The sequence below is a fragment of the Xenopus laevis genome, chromosome 6S (genome assembly GCF_017654675.1).
Source record: "Xenopus laevis strain J_2021 chromosome 6S, Xenopus_laevis_v10.1, whole genome shotgun sequence".
NCBI classification, from domain to species: Eukaryota; Metazoa; Chordata; class Amphibia; order Anura; family Pipidae; genus Xenopus; species Xenopus laevis.
The window spans coordinates 94,331,961-94,353,889 of NC_054382.1; the positions used below are offsets into that span (position 1 = coordinate 94,331,961).

Genomic DNA, 21,929 nt, shown 5'->3' on the forward strand with positions numbered 1-21,929 from the left:
AACACAGGTTTATTCAGACAACCTCTTCCCAACATAAAGTCTCTGGCATACAGGAACGCAGCTCATTAGCATTTTAACAGCATGCATTCAAGACTTTTCCCCACATTAGGGTTCTTACCATACAGGTTGGTTTCCACGCTCTGGAATATTCAGGCTTCTTACTAAGATCTGCTGACTCTCCCCTCCAGGGACACAAATTCAACAGCTTCAGGCCTGTCTTACATTCTGGCAGCACTTCAATCACTTTAGACTCAATCTCAGTGACCTGGTCACATATCCCTCTTGCAGTGACAGGCAGCATCCCCAGCCCCTGTGGGAGTTCCTAACACAGACAAGTAACCGTTCCTGTTATGTGCCCTGCTCTGAGAGACCTTCCTAACACTCTCACTAGCATTAAATACTTTTCCACAGGACAGCCTTCCTGTGGAAAGTGAGCTCAACATGTGAACTGAACCACTGGAGTGGATTAACTGGCTCATCTGTGGAACCTTACTAAAGGCAATCAATCGCCTTGCACCGAACACTCCAGCACCTTTTTTGTGTTTGGTTTGAGTACCCTGGATGGGGTCATAGTCCTTTGGCTGGACCCCAGGCCATGGCCCTGGAGGAAGCTTCAGCAGAATCCAGGGTAGACGGGACTTCCCCTAGCTTTGGCGAAGTCCAAACGACCCCAAACCCCTTTGGGGGGCAGGGATGGTGGGCCCTCCCTAGCTTCGGCGAAGGGGGACCCATCCGTTCAAGCTGTCCGCGGGCGGTAGCCTGGGACACTTGGGCAACGGAGCCCATGCCTTCGGGTAGGACTCGGTAGGATGATTCAATATCATCTGTTCCTTCCAGAACACTATAACTTCCAGGGCCAGACAGCAAAATCCTTTAAACAGAGAAACCATTCCTTGTTTAGACACATCTCCCTTGCAGAAATAATCTGCAATTACTTTGGTCACTCTACCACATTAAACACAAACAAACTTGAAAAACTTGAATGTAAAATTTTGGCATCTAAAAGTTCATTGGAAGTTGTCCAGTGCAAACTTCAAGCCATTTTTAACATTCAAGATTTTAAGAGTTTTTCATGGTTTTTTTTTTTGAGCTTGTAAAATCACACATTCAAGCTAGTATTTGAGTTTTTTCCACATTTGTATTCAATCTCGTTTTTTCTATTTGGATTTTTTAATAAATAAGACATTAACATTTTTGAAATTACAAGTTTATTTGAAGTAGAAAAAACCTCTAAAACCTCACAAATTAATTTTTTGATAAAAAAAAAAGCCTATAACTGTATGTATGTGTATTTGAATGCCTTCATTAAAGTAAACCGAAGAGCATGTAAAGTTGTAAAGTATAAATCAATGGCACCTTTTCTTTAACTTTAAAATAAAGTTATGTAATTCTATTCTTCAATAATTGAGTAGAAGATTGTTATGTTTTAAGTATGGCATTCCTAGACAATTATAGGATATACTTCAATTATTGCACTCATATCATGTAAAAGTCTTTTTCTTTTTGCTTGAAAATTCAATTTAAAAAAAATTGAAAAAGAAATAAAGGTCAAAGACAAATCAGAACTGCCTAAAATGTGGCAGGGCCCATCTTTGAATATAACGTGCCCTGTAATTAAATGCTTCTTACACAGGACTTACAATGACAATCTAAGCTGTATACACAGTATTTGAGAGAGATTAGAGATTTATTTTGCTCTAAATATCCAGAGAGACAGACCAAGTTAGAAAAAAGAAATTAATTGTGAAAATAATTATAAAATACTTTGTATTTGCATGTGTACACAACACAGCTATCTTAAAATACAGTGGAGAGCACACATATATAGGTCAGTTGTTTTGGTGCTGGTTAGAAATTGTTAACAAACTAAAAATATGTACCACACTCATGGGTCTTAGCATAAAAACAATGTTTACCGAGAAGCATCATTATGTTTTCAGGAAGTGGCCTTTGGTAGTGGGAAAAAAAGGCCAAAACATCATTTTGTTTCATTGTTTCATACAATAATATACATGTATATGCTCCCACTGAAATTATGTAATAAATAACATTGGAATTCGAAATATATATATATATATATATATATATATATATATATATATATATATATATATATATATATATATATATATTAGCAGTAAGTACTCATGGCAAGTAGATTTGTATAGCAACGTCCATATTCACATCAATGCGTTTCCATCCCCTCCACTGTCAGTGATTATATTGACTTGCACAATATGTTGATATTTTGAGTTTTATCTCTTATTCAATACCATGGTTACATTCAGAGTTGTTTTTTTTACAGATGATCAAGCGGGAGTAAAATCAATCTCTACCACTAGTGAGCTTTCGAGTGTTAGGTCGGACATTGCCATCATCCGTCAGCAACTGCGAGAAATCACTGAGAAAACAACACGAAACAAAGACACCTTAGAAAAGTTGCAGGAAGCTGGAGATTTACTAGATGCAAAGCAAAACCAAATGAAAACTGTACTAGACAACAACTCCTTAATGATCAATGGTCTCAATCACACCTTACTGGCGTATAATACATACGTCTCCAGCTTGCAGCAGGATACAAATAGTCTACAGACAAGCCTGCAAAACCAAATGCAGTTAAGCAGTGTGATCGTAACGAATATCAGTAACCTAAACATAACACAGATTCAACAGAGGACTGCCATAAGTGCTTTGCAGAGATCTGTTGACGATACAAGCCAAGCTATTCAAAAAATCAAGAATGACTTTCAAAGTTTGCAGCAAGCTGTCCTCCAGACTCGGAAAGACACAGAATGGCTCAAAGACAGGGTACAAAACCTACAGACTATTGCTACAAATAATACAGCTTTGGTGAAAGCCAACAACGAGACTCTGGAAGACATGAGCAGCCAACTAAATAACCTTGGAACACAAATTGACAACGTCACAGTGATTGCACAAAGCAATGAACAAAATCTCAAGGACCTTCAGGATTACCATAAACAGTATGAAAACCGAACCAATTCCAAGATTAGCCATTTAGAAGATCGTTTTCAGAAATTTGAAGTGGACATAGTTAGCATTATCAGCAACATTAGCTACACTGCCCTTCATCTAAGGACGCTGACTAGCAACCTCAATGATGTTAGGACAAGCTGTACTGAAATACTGAGTAAGCATACTGATGATCTAGTTAATCTGAACAGCTCTCTAAGCAACATGCAGACAGACACTACTTTCCTAAGGATGCAGCAAGATTTAATGAGAACAAGCTTAGATAATGAAGTTGCCAATTTGTCATTTATTATGGAAGAAATGAAAGTGGTGGATTCAAAGCATGGACAGCTCATCAAGAACTTCACCATTTTACAAGGTAAGTAGGCAAGGAAGGTTTTTAAACTTGGAAAACGTAAAATTCAAAAATGCCTAAAAAAGTAAACATGATGATTAGTCATACAGATAAATATTTATTGGGGCAGATTTACTAAAGGGAGAGGTGGCTGTTGCTAGCAAAAATTCGCCAGAAATGCCATCCGCAGGGAGATCACCAATTTACTAACAGGCGTAGAGGACAATTCGCTAGTGACAGAGACCATCGCTAGTGTAGTTTCTCGCCTTATCGCCAGGCAAATTTTTGGGTTTATCTCTTTTTATTGATCATAAACAACAGATTACATTACAGTAAGTTATTTTTCAGTACCAATACAATAGAACAATTAAGCTGTGTAGTTAAGTAAACATGGTGATGTCATAATATGTGAGATGTTATGCAAACCATTGTCTAAATAAAAACAATCTTAATTACAACACAGTAAATGCAAATAAAATCGAGGAAGGCAAATTTTTGATCAGGTGAACGATCGTTACTCCGCAAATTCACTAAAGTGCAAATTTTACAGAACATTACCCCTTTCGCCAGGGTTTCCTTCACCACCTTAGACCTGGCGAACTGATAAAATGAAGCTACATCCTTTTCAATCTTATGTCAGTGACATCATATCCTGTATGCCATAAAGTTATTAAAATGATAAAAAAAACGCTGGTGTTTTTTCATATTTTTAAGCGGGCTGCCTTCAAAAGTTCTAACTATTAAACATTTTTGTGTTAAAATGTTTTGACTATTTGAAGAGCATGCCACATTTGTTTTAAGGAGGGCTCATATATAGGGCATTAGAGGATCTTTTGTCTTTATTTTGCTTCCTTGGACATTTGTAATAATAAGTGGCCACTACAAGCATTTGCACCAACATCTCTAATAAAGACATATATATATATATATATATATATACGACCTATATGTACCTGCCGTATTTAAATTGACTTAAGCGTAAAAGTACTTACGAAGTTTTCTAGGCAGAAACGAATGTTAGCGAAAGTTCACTATGAAATGCTCACACTGATAAATTAACGCTAGCGAAACTTCACCAGCTTTCGGCTGCCGAGAAGCGACTTCACATTTTAGTGAATTAGCATAGTGGTAGTGAATTTGTGCCTGGCAAAGTGCGGCAAAGCCTTTGCAGGCGAAAATTCACCCTTTAATGAATTTGCCCCATAGAGAGAGCAGGTTTAACATAATGTTAAATTGAGACTTTACATGTTGCACAGAAATACCATTTTTGATAATGAAAACATGGGAGGTCATGTTGCTCCATGTTAAGCCAAATGTTCCACTGGTTCCTGCTCCATGTATTCAATAAGCAAAAATATTTCCCAAATTGTTTGGTCTCTTGACCTGTTGCTCAGTGAACAGTTGGGGCTGTATTTTTGGAACTACAGAAGTTTAGATTTAACTCTTAATTCAACAAAACAAAGTGCAGTCTAGAACAGGACTGGTGGGCTAGTAATAAGCACATTGATAGGGGAACAAATTGATATAGTCTGCAGACAGTTGGGAATATTAATGCAGTTGGTATTCAGCTTGTTTACTTATTCTGTTGGGAGAGTTCTTAATTCTTAAATAAAGACAGAGCAACTACTTGTTCAAATTCCCTATTTAACTCTCTATTTTACACCCCTGATGATGTTTTTATTACTTGGAATAAAAGTTACGTTTTAAAGGCTTCTCTGAATCAGTGGGAAAGTACAGCAGACTACTCCTTCTTGCCAGGCCTGTATTCTACGTTAATGTTTGGGTTCCATTGGTTTGGAAATACACTACGCACCAACTGGCATCTCAACTGCATTTGGGTGGTTGGTGCAAGGGTAGTGCAAAGTTTAAATTACAAGTTTTCTTGTTTCCAATACTATGGGGTAAATTTATCAAAGAGTGAAGTTCCGCAACTAGAGTGAAATTCCGCAGCTCACAATTAATTTCTATGGGATTTTGAAAGGCATATTTATCAATGGGTGAAAGTGAAAGTTCACCCTTTGATAAATACGCCTATAAAAATCCCATAGAAATGAATGGAGAGTGGCGGAATTTCACTCTAGTGGCGGAACTTCACTATTAACTTCACTCTTTGATAAATATACCCCTATTTCTTTAAGCATCCAGAAGGAGGTTGAGCACAGTTGGTTAAATAATTGTTATACTATTTTTTATATTTGTACTGAGCAGATGGTATAACTGCAAAGAATGGGGGCTCTGTGGTGAGCTCGTCGGTTTCCTGGCCTGAACACGATGTGGATGACATATAAGTTGAGTTTGAAGCAGAACTTAATTTACTGCAAAACAAGGTTTCCAAATTAATGGAACTTTTCCCAAAATACCTCTTAAGGTGGGTGATATTGGCTGCTAAGGTTTCTGCCAATCACACATTATCAGTGAGCTGATGGGGTCCTCATCCCAAAACGATTTTTAAAGCTGCCTAATCAATTTCTGGCTGTTTTAATATTTTGGACTGGCAGTCTACAGGAGGATCTGTTTTGCAGTACACCTGGTTCTTGGGCAACTAAAACTTGCCTCCAAGCTAGGTATTTAAAGGCCACTGGATGCAGCATCCAAGGGGTTGGTGAGCAACATGTTGCTCAGGAGCCACTGGTTGGGGATCACTGAACATGGCTGATGATCAGGTATCTTCCCAGCAAGCAATCCCTACATGGGAAAGGAGAAAAGGAAGGATATGTCTGTGTTTGTGCATCAAAATGGTTTGCCAGATAGCAATACTAACATCTACTGTCTACATGTGATACAACCCCCTACACACACCAGAAGTAAGGGACCAATGTGACTTGTGGTTTTCAGTGAAGAATCAGAGATGTATTTTGGCATGCTCTAGTTAAAAAATACAACAATTTGAGTGAAACAAAGTGCCATCCCAAGGACAGCAGGCTCTTCAAAATGAGAATGATATGCCTGTGGAAAGCTTTCCTTGGTAATGTCCCTTAATGACTTTAAGAGGGGCTTTCTATATGTGTTACAAATATATGTATACATACTGTATAATAATGTATCCCCTATTGCAAAGAAGTCCAATGACTGTATAAAAGCATGAAGCTGAACACAGAGTGCTTCTATACAGGTCATGGAACTCTGAGGTGACCTCTAATACAATATCCTCACACTAACATAATACAAATGACATCACTAAGCATAGGATATCAGGATATTTATAGCACTTGTGTTTTACATATAAATATATAAAGAAAAAAAAGTCAGGAAGAGAACTATTATTCTTTTTCTTATTTATTGATGTTACTGGCATGTTACCGAACAGTTGACCTTGATGAACAAGGTGTCTTTTTAGAAACCTATATTTTCTCTGCAACAAAATAGAAAAGTTCAATGCAGTATGAGTATTCTTCACCCAACTCTCCTGCTTACTAGGACCTTCTGCCTCTAAACAATAGAGTAAATATATTACACTCTGATTTTAATTGTGCTAGTTTCTGAGCTGCCACGTATCAATAATCTGAATTTATTTACTTATCAGTCTTATATTGTGACATTTATATGATATATATACAGTATATTGTGCTTCAGTCCATAAGCTCAGTAAGTGACAGCAGCACAGAGCATGTGCAGTGAATCATCAAAAAAGAACATGGGGTATAGCTATAGGCGCATCTTTCTTTTGGGGGACGCTCTTTACTGCTAAAGGCTGTGGTTCCCTTGGCCTGGAATATGAGCCCGAAACATAATGTTCAACGTTTCTTCCATACTTCTTTACTTTAGCTTTAGCTTTAAAGGAGATGCCCACCAAAAACATTTTTTTTGTACAATGAAACTATGGCCATACACAGGCCATTATTTAACTGACCCCTCGTGAGTCATTAACTTGTTGTTATATGTAAAGGGGCAAACAGACCACCTATCCAGCAAATATATAGGAATCAAAAAATTCACATGTTTTTATGCAAACTGTGTTTAATGGCTTACAGGTAATTTGGTGTTTTTTTGTACTGACTACCAGTTGAAAGTCATATAGATGAAATACCAAAAACTGTGTCTAAACATAGACTGGGCCAGTGATAACTGCCCCCAAAATGCCGATGTCTCTGGGTTTAATATGCTGGGGTTTTTTTTTTTTTAAATGTTGTAAACATTTATGTATTTATTACAGGACCTCCAGGTCCCCGAGGATCTAAAGGTGAAAGAGGATCTCCAGGATTTTCTGGGCCTATTGGACCAAAGGGACAGCTAGGAGAAAAGGGAGAACCAGGGCCACCTGGTCCTGTAGGTGAAAAAGGGCCACCTGGACCAATTGGCCCTCCAGGAGAAAAGGGTTCAAAAGGCTCAAGAGGTTCACAAGGCAACAAAGGACAGAGAGGGTCTCCAGGAAAACCTGGTGAAGCTGGGCCAAAAGGAGATCCAGGGCCCCAAGGACCACCTGGAAATAATGGAATGCTTGGGCCTTCTGGTCCGCCAGGACCACAGGGGGAAAAAGGAGTCAATGGGGAACCTGGAGCTCCAGGGATTAGAGGGTCATCTGGACCTCCAGGAATACCTGGATTACCTGGAATACCTGGACCTAGAGGTCCTCCAGGGCCTCCTGGAGATTTGGGAAGTTCTTTAGCATTACATCAGTCTCCTTCAGCAGAAGTAATGCTTGAACCTGTGGTGACCGGTAAGAAAAAATCAAATCAAATATTGTTTTTTTTTTATCATGATTACCATTTTACAAAATGTAAAACATATATTTAAAGGGATTTTTATTGTGTAGCTATTATTTCTAAATTACATTTTGTTTACACTTTAAATAATTCACTCTACCATGTAAAATGTAATGCCTAAGTAAACAAGTGTATTTTTGAGTTTGTTATATTGCAGTGTAGGCAGCCATCTCAGGTAGTTTTGCCTGGTCATGTGCTTTCAGAAAGAGTCAGTGCTGCACTTTGGAACTTTGGGGATGGATGTTTGCTATTGAGTGCTGTTTGTAAATCTACCAGGGAGCTATGGGTGGGGGAAAGGGAGGGTGTGATCTTACTTGCAGTGCAGCAGTAAAGAGTGACTGAAGTCACATGACTGGGGGCACCTGGGAAACTAGCCCCATGTCAGATTTCAATACTAAATATTAAAAAATGGATTTCCCGTGACAGTATCCCTTTAATCAGAGGGAATGGGAATGATATTTCTCTCACTACAATATTTTTCTTCTTTCTATAGTAGGAAAATTCATAGAAACATTTACAGAGGATATTTGAAAAGGGAATAAAGAAGTACTTAGTTTAAGTGTTTCACCTGTAAAAGGAAAACAAGTTAGGATAGTATTATCTTAATAGAGAGTTAGAAGAACACATGCAGTACAGAGGTTCTTGTCTGGCCCATATTAAAAAGGATCTTAACCTAAAAATAACTTGACAAAATACAAACAATGGCGAATGAAGGCAGTCAATGAGCAGTCTTATATTTTGTAGTAAAACAAAAAGCCGTACTTTAGCTAAAAAGTCGGCTATTTCTTTGAACTGTGGCTGCATCTACCCCGGAAAATTTGAAGAAAGAAGACGCTGGAAGAGGATCGCTCTGTGGGGCTCACTGGTATAACCCGGGGCTGATGCAGTTTTCTGCTGATAGGAGCACCGGCCCAGGGTTTCAGGAAAGTCAATACAATCACTTGGGGGTGCCTAACATTTGGCACCCCCAAGTGCACAAAGCCTTTCCTTTTTCCTTTAAAGGGATCCTGTCATCGGAAAACATGTTTTTTTCCAAACGCATCAGTTAATAGTGCTACTCCAGCAGAATTCTGCACTGAAACCCATTTCTCAAAAGAACAGATTTTTTTATATTCAATTTTTAAATCTGACATGGGGCTAGACATTTTGTCAATTTCCCAGCTGCCCCTGTCTCTTTAAAAAACTTCGACACTTCGCCACCTTAAACCTGCCGAATTGCTGTTTAGCCTATGGGGGACCTCCTATAACCTTTCTGAGTCTTTGGCTAAGTTTTGAGTAGTCAAAGTATTTTTTTGTAAAATCGTTTGAATCAAAAGATTTAATGGATCGATCAAACGATTTTTACTTCCATCGAAAAAATACTTAGACTATCAAAGTTTCAAATTTGATGGTCAAATTTCGAAGTTTTTTAACTTCAAAATTTGACCCTTAGTAAATGTGCCCCTGAGTGTAGAACTCATTGCCAACTGAGGGAAGTATCAAGAGGTGCTTTGCTGTTGTGCCCAGCCCTGTCCTAGTTACAACTTTGTGATATAAAAAGGCTAAAACTGTTACTATCATGAAATCTTAAAAAAAGAATATACAGTATTATCATGCACCCATTCTGATACGCAGATATTAAAAACCAGGGGGATCAACCTTGTGGTTAGTCTGCTTTAGCCGTACTTTACTATTGCTTAATAAACAAAAAAGTAGAAATTTTGAACTCTTATTTTTCGTCACAAATGAGGGACCAGTTAATGAAGGTTTCCTTCTTAATAGTACTAATTCTAGTAATGCAACTAATGATGCTTGGTTCAGCATGAGGAAATTCAAAAGAGACTAGAATATGTTAAAATAAACAAAGGTCCAAGACCGGATGGTATTCATCCCAGGGTATTTAGAGATCTTAGCTCTATGATTGTCAAACCGCTTTACTTAATTCCCTTTCTCAGCCTCTCAACTATAGGCCGGTTAGTCTGACATCAGTTGTAGGAAAGCTTTTCGAAGGGGTATAAAGGGAGAAGATACTGCATTTGCAAATCATAATACTATAAGTTTGTGCAAGCATGGTTTTATGCTTAATAGATCTTTCCAGACTAACTTAATTTCTTTTTATGAGAATGTAAGTAGAGACCTTGATTTTGGGATGTGATTTACTTAGACTTTGCTAAAGCATTTGATACAGTGCCACACAAAAGTTTACTGGTTAAATTAAGGAATGTTGGCCTGGAACATAGTATTTGTACCTGGATAGAGAACTGGCTAAAAGATAAGACTACAAAGAGGGGTGGTAAATGTAACATTTTCTAATTGGACCAGTGTTGTTAGTGGAGTACCGCAGGGCTCTGTACTAGGTCCCTTGCTTTTCAACTTGTTTATTAATGACCTGGAGGTGGGCATTGACAGTACTGTTGCTATTTTTGCTGATGATACAAAATTGTGCAGAACTATAGGTTCCATGCAGAATGCTGCCACTTTGCAGAGTGATTTGACTAAATTGGAAAACGGGGCAACAAACTGGAAAATGAGGTTCAATGTTGATAAATGCAAGGTTATGGCAAAATTAATATAAATGCAAGTTATACACTAAATGGCAGTGTGTTGGGAGTTTTTGTAGATAACAAGTTGTCTAATTCTGGGCAGTGTCATTCTGTGGCTACTAAAGCAAATAAAGTTCTGTCTTGCATAAAAAGGGCATTAACTCAAGGGATGAAAATATAATTATGCCTCTTTATTGGTCCCTGGTAAGGCCTCATCTGGAGTATGCAGTGCAGTTTTAGACTCCAGTCCTTAAGAAGGATATAAATGAGCTGGAGAGAGTGCAGAGACGTTTAACTAAACTGGTTAGAGGAATGGAAGACTTAAATTATGAGGGTAGACTGTCAAGGTTGGGGTTGTTTTCTCAGGAAAAAAGGTGCTTGCGAGGGGACATTTAGGCTAGAGGAACATGTGTGGATCCTCTGGCTTATTGTTAAAGGAACAGTTCAGTGTAAAAATAAAAACTGGTTAAATAGCTAGACTGTGCAAAATAAAAAAATGTTTCTAATATAGTTAGCCAAAAATGTAATGTATAAAGGCTGGAGTGATTGGATGTCTAACAGAATAGCCAGAACACTACTTCCTGCTTTTCAGCGCTATAACTCTGAGTTAGTCAACGACTTGAAGGGGGGCCACATGGTACATATCTGTTCAGTGAGTTTGTAATTGATCCTCAGCATTCAGCTCAGATTCAAAAGCAACAGATATGACCCATGTGGCCCCCCCTCAAGTCTCTGATTGGTTATTGCCTGGTAACCAACCAGTGGAAACCAAGAGAGCTGAAAAGCACGAAGTAGTGTTCTGACTATTATGTTAGACATCCAGTCACTCCAGCCTTTATACATTACATGTTTGCCTAACTAACTAAAATAAAAAAAAAAATTATTTTGCCCAGCCTATCTATTTACCCAGTTTTACACTGAACAATTCATTTAACATTCTGTAAATATCTGTTAAATATGACATGTAAGATAACAAAACATTGCTGAAAAATTAGAAAATATCTAAGATCACAGTGGAGGAATCTCACTGGAATGTGTCTTTGGATTCATTTGATCTATGGAAAGGTGGACATGCAGCAAAAAAGTCCTTCACTAGACATACTAAAAGTAATTTGATCTCTGTCATACTGATGAAATGTAAAGACTAACACCATACAAATAAAATTGTAACATACTTTTCATAGGTTGCCCTCTGGAGTGGAAGAACTTTTCTGATAAATGCTACTACTTCTCAACTGGAAAAGATATATTTGATGATGCCAAACTGATCTGTAAAGAAAAGGCAGCGATGTTAGTTGTGATTGAAACCCAAGCAGAGCAAGTAAGTTTATCATGCAATAACATGAAATGGAGTTATTACATGTGATATATATATAACTTGACACTATAATAAAGTATGTAAAGTATATTTGCCAAATGATTTGTCATATATACATCTGGATAGTAGTCAGTGTCGGACTGGGACACCAGAGGCCCACCCAAAAATTAGGGGCCCACCAATTAATCTTAGAAGTATGATTCTTCCTCTCCTCACTCAACCTCTATTCTACTAATCTCTTTTCTCTATATACTATAATACTATAATCTGTTATTCCATCTTTTTAGCCACTTTGTTCTCTATAAAAATAGGGAATGGCCATGTAATAGTCCAAATGTTTAGCAGCATGAGGGGCCACTGACACCTGTGCCCACCAGGACTTTTCCTGGTATCCCGGTGGGCCATTCCGACACTGATAGTAGTAAAGTCCTAAAAAAAAGTCCTAGAGTGATACTGTTGTAATAAGCTCTTCAAGCTCTTCATCGTGTAATTCAATTTCATGTATTACAAAGTTTTAGACCTTTTAGGATTTTGGCAACATGATGAAAGATGATATTTGAAGGGAACAAGCTACTGTTGTCTTTGCAGATTGACAATGTCATATTTCCCTGTAAAAAAGAATGCAAGAACCAAAAAAAAAGACCACATTTCTTGCAGATGTTAGCTTTCTTAACTTTTAAGAACTTTTTAAATGTGGTCTGGTTATACATAACAATGCAAAGCCACAACCTGTTGTCTTCTACCTTCTTCCAATGCTCCATCCAGACAAGATGCTAGAATACATGCTGGTAGACAATGAACATTCTAATAAAGTAGAAGCCCTGCAAACAAGGATAAAGGATAGACATGAGATTGCTTCCAAGAATACCCTGGTATGTTTGTTGGATCAAGACAGAAAGCAGATCCATCATACATACTTGAATTTTGGGAGCCACTTATTATTTATATTAAAGGCAAGTTGTTAACAAAGGGTGTGGTTGGGCACTCCCATGCGAAGTTCAGTGTTCAAATTGTTATTTTTAATTAAATAAAAACAACAAAAACTATCTGATTAATATAGCCTAGAAGGCACTGTTTATTACCCACTAGATGCCAGTTCACTAAAGTCTACTAGGAACATTGTGTTCATAGAGATATCAGAGCAACCAGAGCGGCTGCTTCTAAAAAGACACATTCAGGGCTAATTCTATGTGGGCAGCTGCCCTCTCCTGTGTGTTCTATATGTTGCATTATTTCTAGTACAAGCTGCGTAGGAACAGAGAGCAATGCAGTGGAAACAGACAGACAGACACAGTGTGCAGACAGTCATTTCCCTGGCCCCATTATAGACTTCTAAACTAACTCTTGCCTATTTCTCTCACTGCTTGGAATGCATGAAACACAATAAGAACCTGAAAAGGGTAAAAATAAGTTACGGGTCTGAGCAAAGGACCCACTAAGATCAGGATTCCCATACCCCAGCAGACCAATCCAAAACTGAGCATAGTACTGGTTATAAGTACAGGGCTTTTAATGTGTTTCCATTATATCTGCACACATTGCAATTTGTAAATCATATGCGTAAAATCATGTTGGGATCATGATTTCACTGATAAACTTGCAAAGCATTTTCTGTTCCCTTGTAAACAATGACATATAACATTTATCAAATTTATAAAAAATGACATTTATCAAAGTCAGAATTTATCTCATTACTTTATGAAAACTACTCCGGCCAAATCTGCACGGGTTTTTTCCTCTTATGTATCAATACATTTTCGCAAAGATTTCCTGTGCGGTAAGAAATCCCTGAAAAAATCATGGAAAAAACGAATCTTACAATCGTTTCGTATTTTCCACCCGAAAACCTTTTTCAGATTTTTGCGCGAAAACCACAAAATCTTCAGATTATTGCACAAAACCTAGCGCAGATCAAGTTATCTTTGGGACTTCTCCCATTGACTTATAGGCATCCTCAGCAGGTCTGAGATGCCGGATTTTTGGATTCTGAGGTTTTCCATGCTCGGGGGAATAATAAATCCCAATAAAAGTTTTTTTTTTTCCACTACAAATTTAGAATTTTATAGTAAAAAAAGCACAGGTTTTTGGCATTCAAAATGTAATAAATAACACCCTGAGGGGTCCGTTTACTAAAGCGCGGTAAAAATATTCGCACAAAATATAGACAAATTTGTCGCCAAATATATTTTTGCCATTTTACTAACCTGCGGTAAATATAAATTTGCGCATTTTCTTGCGCAAAAATATGTTTTCGCCAGTTATCGCATTCGCTGAAAATAACGCTACGTACACATTAACGCCTGGTTTACTAAACAGCGAAATGTGCAAAAGATTAATTTACGCAAGAATATTCGCAACATTTTACCGCCACCTATGTAGTGGCGTAAAAGTATTTTTTTGCGAGAAAATTCTCAAGGGGCAGGAAATATCCCATAATATTTTTTTTTTTACCCATCATTCTTTGCTGACAGGAGAGAGATCTGTAGCTATTGCTGATGTTTTGGCTTCTGCTTCTATCTGCTGCAATTTCAGCTCAGAGGTGTATTAATGGCAGCGGCATCACAGTCCAAGGATTCATCAGCCTCTACGCTTTTTTGGTTTCATTGTGATTGGCTACATTAAACTGTGCATTTCTATGAAGCAGATTGACTGGTATCATTTCTTGTTCCTATGATTCTATTGGCAGAAGAGTTTATATGATGCATAAATGTTTGATTGGTGGTACTCTGGTGATGTTGTTGGATGGTATAATCATCAGTCAATAAAGTTTATGAGTTTTGAAGATGCATTTCTGGCCAAAAATGTCATAGTAAAAATTGCCATAATAACCGCCATAAAACAAGACTATTTTATAGCATAAATATTCGCAAAAACTTAATTTGTCGCCAGAAAATTCGCAACTCGCTAAAATTACCACTAACGTAAGCTGGCTCGCTAACGTAGTTACCGCAAGTGATCGCAATGACTTCTGAGCGCATCGCTGTTTAGTAAACTTAGTCGCTGCGAATATTCTGGCGGAAAAATATTCTCAGCGATAACATGCGGAAACTTAAAGTCAGATTTACCGCGCTTTAGTAAACGGACCCCTAAATGTAGGTAGTAGCCAGTTATTATGTTGGTTATCACTGTGTTACCATATGAATGTGCTATTTCTAATAAACGTGCTTTACCGGCTACTTATGTGTTATTATATATGTATGTATCAAATAGACATTTTTGTTAATTACTATATATTCCTCACTCTTTGTACAGCAATTTTTGAAGAAACAAACAAGTGGAAAAGGAAACTTCTGGATAGGTCTCACAGATACTGAGGAAGAGGGTACATGGAAATGGCTGGATGGTACTACTCTAAACTACAAGTAAGTCTGCAGGCAGGTCGTGGATCTTGCAGTATCATTCTGCTCTTATACCACAAAGTGATGCAAAAACAATAGTGAATTTGAGTTTTGGCAGTGTGTCAATGTAACTTTCCCATGTGAGGAAGAGTGTACTTGTATTGGCTTCCTTCTGCTGCGATGCCTCTATCCATTCCATTAGAAATGCATGAAATAGTTTTTTTCTGAAAGAGTGAATTTGTAATGGATACTTTTTCCCCTGGATTTTGGAAATTGTCCAAATCAAGATTAATATAAACATGTAAAGACATCACTGTAAATATTTCTGTATGTTATATTATAAGCAGTGCCGCCTGATTTGCAAGAATTCATAAAGAAATGGTTGATTTAAAAGATTGCTAATATGGCAGCCAGCAGTGTTTTTTTGTTGTTAAACTTTAATATCATTTGCAGAAACTGGAAAGAAGGACAGCCGGACGATTGGTCTCATCACACTGGACCAGGAGAAGATTGCGCTGGGTTAATATATTCAGGCTTGTGGAACGACTTTCTCTGTCAAGACTACAATAATTTCATTTGTGAGAAACCCATTGATACAAGTAAGTGAGAGCCAACATCTGAATCTCTCTGTGCTGCGTTCAGTGACCTCAAGAACTGTAATATGTAATGTGATATATGGGTTTTATTTATCTCATTTATTTCTCAAATACACTCTTACCAAATCCGCATGGGTTATTTCAATACATTTTTCAGAAAATTTTGTGTGGGGAAAAAAAATAGTGAAAAATTTGGATCATACAAATTTTTCAGATTTTTGCCCAAAAACCACAAAATCTTCTAATTATTGCACGAAACCCAGTACAGATCAGGATATCTTTGGGACTTCTCCCATTGACTTATATACAACCTCAGCAGGCCCCAAATGCCGGATTTTTGGATTCAGATTTTTTCCATCCTCGGGGGATAATAAATCATGAAAAATTTGGATTTTATAGTAAAAAAAATAGAATTTTTTGAGTTTTTGGCATTTGGACTTTAATAAATAACTCCCTAAATGTTTCACTAGATAACAGTGGCAGTGTATAGATAGAAAATAGAAATATAGATAGAAAATATTACTTGACACAACTTTACTAAACTTGACAATTAGCAGGCTATAATAAAAACTGTAACTTGCATCAAAAGACCAGACTTGGCCTGATGAGTTTGATGTTGCCACATTTGTGACCAGTGTTTGCTGCCCCCCACCAGCGCTACGCTACTCGCACTAGGAGGGAGCTTCCAGTGCGAGCAGCCATGTTGTGTCACTCGCATGCGCATGTGTGACATCACGCGCATGCACATAATAAGCAATTCATGGCACATTTTCACTATGCGCATGTGAGTGACCGGCAGCGCCCTCTGATTTGCGAGAATTCATAAAGAAATACTCCCTCCTGGTGCGGGTAGCATAGCACTGGCGGAGGGCTTTTTTTTTTAAAAAAAAATAAAACTACTGTTATCCCCAACTGGAATGCGGGCTCTATTAGCCCGCACCTTTGGTTGGGGATAACATTTTTACCCAACAGGTGCCCTTTAAGTTTGCAAATTGTTGCATTGCCTTGCAGCTCTTATCAGATGAATCTCACCCACCCTACAAATTGCTTAATCTTTTCCATAGAGCTTTTCCCCAGGAATAGTTTCTTGTAAATGCACAATGTCCATTTGTAACAACCCTACAGGGCACAACATATTTTGTGGCCACAGAAAACTGGTGCATTATATTACAGTGTTTGTATGTATCTGGTAGCAGCAATGTTGTGCCAATGGAGAAGCAGAGTCATTCCATGAGCCAGATGTCTGTTCCTTGGCTTTATATGTTATGCTTAAAGCAAGTCTGGAGCTATTATGAGCCAGATCCAGCCATGTAGTAACCAGATGCTGGAAGCAGATGACAAGTAGTCAAGCTTTGGTAAACATCTCAAAAAGGGGAACTGTCACCTTAAGAAATAATTTCAAATTCTTTTTTATGGTTAGTCAAGCCAGATAAACGTACATGTACACTATAAAAATTATTTAGGACTTAGTTTTTTTTTTAGTCTTGGAATTCACAATCACATCAAGCAGGCAGGCACCACTTTGTGGACACTGTTATTAAGGCAAAATTTGCATCATCCCAAAATCTTGTTTATGTGCCACAATGGGGCACCTGGTGCCCATGCCCATACACAGGCTACACAATTAAATGATGAAGAAAGAGGGTGAATCTAGGAAGTGCAGAATGGAAAGTGAAAGTTAAGGTGGCCATACACTATAAGATCTGCCACTAACGGCAAGGCTATATCGGGGGTAATCTGAACGTTTGGCCCAATGGCCGACCATTCGGATTACGACGAGCGCAATGGGTTCCGACGGGTCGGTTGGGAGAAAAATCAAACCATCCCGATCGATATCATGTCCAGATTAGCTGTCAAATTGGTCTAAACGACCGATATCGGCAGCATTATCTGCCCGTGAATGGCCACCTGTGTCTAAGGCATTGTGGAGGGGCAGGCAATATAGGATTGACAGCTGAGACTTTTAAACAAGTTTATAGCAGCTATGTTTGTTTTAACATAAAAAACGAATTGGTTTTCATGTAAGGATTTTTATTATACAGCTTTGTATGTCTAGGTGACACAGTCATGACTTGGCTCTGGAAGGGCCACTCCGGCCATGAGGCAAGGTGAAAATCTTGCCTCAGGCGGCACGGAGCGGCCAGTTACCAGGGGCGGCAAAAAGCCGCCTCTGGTAACTTTAAGAGCCAAATTTCCGTTTTTTAAAACGGAAATTCGGCTCTTCTAGCGCAGCGAGCGCAATAGCGCTCACTGCACTAGTGATGCGGCCCCTCCTCCACCCGCTCCGACGCTGGTAGTTAGAAGAGCGGAGCAGGAGGAGGGGCGGCATTGGGGCTGCTGCCTGGGCCTGGGCTCTGGATGTTCCTATCAAAAATGATCTTCATTATCTGAGAGGATGCTAGCAGTAGAATTACTGTAGTAGTATTCCCACATGCAATAATGTAGTTCAGAGCTGTCCATCTGACACCCCCAATGTGTGGCCCCCACATGAAAGTCTGCCTGCTGTGTTTGCTTACTATGTGCAAGATTTAAAGGTATCACTACAGAGATAAATGGCCCCTGCATTGTTTAAACCTCAAATTCAGGCTGTAATCCCCTGTATTGCTCACACCTGTAATACCCCTGCATTGTTCACACTTGTGACACCTTTATTGTTCACATCCTAAAGGCCTGTACTGTTCACACCTGAGACCCAGACTGAAACTGCCCACATTGTTCACCTGTTCACACCTTATTCAAAATGCTAATGGAGCACCAGCACTGTGTCACTGTATGTAGTACATCTTTGAGTGGTCCTGATAGGTTTCCGTCTCCTGCTCTGTTCTGCCTTCCTTATCCTCCCTGTGTGTGCCATACTCAGTCTATGCCTGCCCTATGCTCCCTGGGTGTGCCATACTCTGCCCGCCCTATGCTCCCTGGGTGTGACAGTCTATGCCTGCCCTGTTCTCCTCGGGTGTGCCATACTCTGCCAGTTGCCTGGTATTTGTTCTGGGGGTTTGTTAGCATTTAAAAATTATTGTTAGGGGCCCCTAAGGTGTTTAATCATGTGCTGGGGAGGGGGTGCTGTATTATCCACAGTGGAGGAGGAGGTATATGTATTTAAGCGTATGTCTTAATATGACAACTTTTTTTCACATATGAGTGATATCTCTGCAGTGAGCACCAACCATTTGGTTTTTTGGTGTGCTATAATGTGGACATGGGGTAACATGGGTGTGGTTTAAAGTGGGTGTGGTCTAAAAAAAAGGATAAGTGGATAATAACACTGGCTTCCTTTAGCGGCCATCCACCATGTAATAAGTTACATGGCTCTTTTTGTCAGCATAATGAAGCTGTTAAAAAAGGTCGGCTTGTCCACCCGAAACGTTATTTAATTGTCAGTGAAACTGGTTAAAAGCACCTTTTTAAATGCAATCTGTATGTGGAGCTCTTAATTGGTATTCAACCTACTGACCTCTACTGCTAACACCACTGGATTCCTGCAAGGCCGACTCCTGGACAATATCTTTATCCTTTGAAATGCTAAATTGTCATATGTTATAACTTATTTCCTTTTATTCGTAGCTCAGGTACCTGACGTCTCATAGCTTCAGAGAGGGCGGAAGGTGCACAGAACGCCAAAATGAATTGGAAGAACAGGCTGTTCACCACATAATAAATTGGACAATGGGTGACATTGCAACAATTTAATGGACCAAAGAGGACTTGTTTTGAGGACTACTAGAAATTCAGTGCCAGGATTTTGTTTTTCAAATGCTACCATGAACTTTGGAGTAGACTGTGGTTTCAGAGCCATGAGAAAAAGCTACCAATATCTTCAGAAATGTTTCATTCCCTACCTGAAATATATCGACTGCATTTCTTCTATTCCATACGTATGCAGTACTAGCCTTTGAAATTATGAAATATTTCAAGATATTTTTGACAAAATGCCTTATAGAGAATTTAACAATACTGGTATATAGTGCAATTTTTTTTTTATCAGAATATAGTTTTTAAAGCTTTGTATTTTTGTACAAAACTCTATCATGTTATATTTTTTTTACTCGTATATAAGAATACCGACACCAAAGAAAGCAATGGTACATGCATTATTCATACAGTAATCAGATAGTCAAAGAAAAATGTTATCAAAAATATGTATTTCTCATAAGCTGACATTTTTATACTTTCATATTTTCGTCGTAATCATTTCATGTTACGTTAATATGATTACAGGCTAAAATAGTTAGGCCAAGAGCAGAACAAGAGCAGACTTCCTATGCTTCATCTGGTGTATTGTAAAAAAAACAAAAAAAAAAAATCAGCTTTACCTCTACACTGACCAAGAATTTAGGCAAAGAGCAGAACAAGAGCAGACTTCCCATGCTTCACCTGGTGTGTTATAAAATTGAAAGTTTTTTCTGAAGATCCTGACGGAAGCAGATAAATGAACTACAAGATACACATCTGCTTTACCTCTGCGCTGACCAAGAATTTAGGCAAGGAACAGAACTTAAGAAGACTTCCCATGTTGTGGTTTGTCCTTAAAAAGCAAGTGGAGATCATTACAATACTACAATTATAAGATACAGCTTCACCTGTGAAAAAAACACTTGCTGCACTTTGCAATTCTCAGCCATTTTTGTCATTTGTCCGACCCTTTTTAATGAATTAATGAATGTTAGATGGAGTTGTGCTGCAGATGTCCTTTTACAACAATGTCAGTAAAAATTACAGTCAAACTATAGAATTGTTTTTGGATTTATTTTTGTTTGTTTCAGAGTTTGTTTTTTTATTTTACACTTTCACATCATTGCACAATATTTTATATTAAATTAAAGAAAAACTATAATGTAAAAATTGTACTGATATTCACTTATTGGGACCTGTTTAATTAAAATTGTTAATGAATGTAGTTGCCATATTATTTTAGGGATATTGCAGTTTAAGTTATGTTGCATTGAGTGCTGAATTGACGGTGAATGCCCATTTTTATTCTAAATGGGGTATACTAAATTCAGAATTCTTTTTTGGGTATTCAAAACAGTACAAATTGTGGAATTTGGCACTTTCCACTATTAGCCATATTTTTGGAATATATATATATATATATATATATATATATATATATATATATATATATATATATATCTATATATATATTTTAGAAGTGGATAGGATTGTTTTTCAGTTAAGCCATTTTGAGCTTCAACAGAATAGACCAAATATATGTTCAGTACAAAATGTAATTATAATATACCAGAACCATGAATATCCTGTAATTTATATCCTTATAAATGGCTTAGTGATGTTATCAGTTACCTGACTTCCACTATATTAATAGTGCTTTCTTAGCAAAGTAAAATAGCTGTAGGTAGCAAGACATAGGGTGGGGGACAGTATATTGGGTAGGTCTAACGTGTGTACTATGTATGTCAACACTTCCCTCCAAAAGCTCTGTATCCAGCATCATTCCCAGAATACATGTTAATAGGTCCTACATCATTTAAGCATTTAGGGTATACATCTGATGTATCCCTCTGGATATCCCACAGTGGGGTCCATTTTGGCCATACCTGCCTGTTGCCCTGGGCTATTTTTAGTGATTTATAAAAAGAATCCACCACAGTTCGCATAGAAATGGCCATCTTATAACTGGGAGATATACCTCTATATGGTAGATGAGCTAAAGCTTCGAGGGAACCTATTACCTTGAAATCAAACAAAAAGAGAAAATGGGATAGACTTACTGTTAGTTGAAAAAAGAGCCCAGATGATATAAAAAGTAGAAAAATCTTTATTAGGACATATTTAAGCCTGACACGTTCAAGGCACTTGCCACCCTTGGCACTAAACGCTATAGGCTTGAATATGTTCTTATAATGTTTTTTCTACTTTTTATATATCATCTGGCTCATTTTTCAACTAATAGTAAGTCTATCCCGTTTTCGCTTTTTGTTTAATTTCACTTAATTACATGGCCCTTGGACTGGGGGTCTTTTTGGGATTAGACTACTGTGAATGATTTTGATCTCATGGAATAAGATTTTTTTGGAATTCTCATTGATCTCTGGACGATGCAATCCGTAGAGGCATACACCACAGCTATATAACCTATTACCGAGGCCCAGTGCCAGGGCAG

General features: G+C 38.0%; 1 protein-coding gene across 2 annotated transcripts in view; it reads left to right on the forward strand.

Moving 5' to 3' along the window:
- The window catches only part of colec12.S (collectin subfamily member 12 S homeolog), a 79,703-nt gene extending 59,171 nt beyond the window's left edge, over nucleotides 1-20,532 (forward strand). The window contains exons 5-10 of one of the 2 annotated variants that reach the window (XM_018223652.2): nucleotides 2,306-3,352; nucleotides 7,482-7,985; nucleotides 11,738-11,874; nucleotides 15,124-15,233; nucleotides 15,663-15,808; nucleotides 19,375-20,532. In XM_018223652.2, the coding sequence (XP_018079141.1) occupies nucleotides 2,306-3,352; nucleotides 7,482-7,985; nucleotides 11,738-11,874; nucleotides 15,124-15,233; nucleotides 15,663-15,808; nucleotides 19,375-19,382 (1,952 nt within the window). In that variant the 3' untranslated portion in view covers nucleotides 19,383-20,532. Of the gene's footprint in view, nucleotides 1-2,305; nucleotides 3,353-7,481; nucleotides 7,986-11,737; nucleotides 11,875-15,123; nucleotides 15,234-15,662; nucleotides 15,809-19,369 lie in introns of both variants that reach the window. The other variant, XM_018223651.2, reaches the window with a different exon arrangement.
- Nucleotides 20,533-21,929: the final 1,397 nt, after the last annotated feature.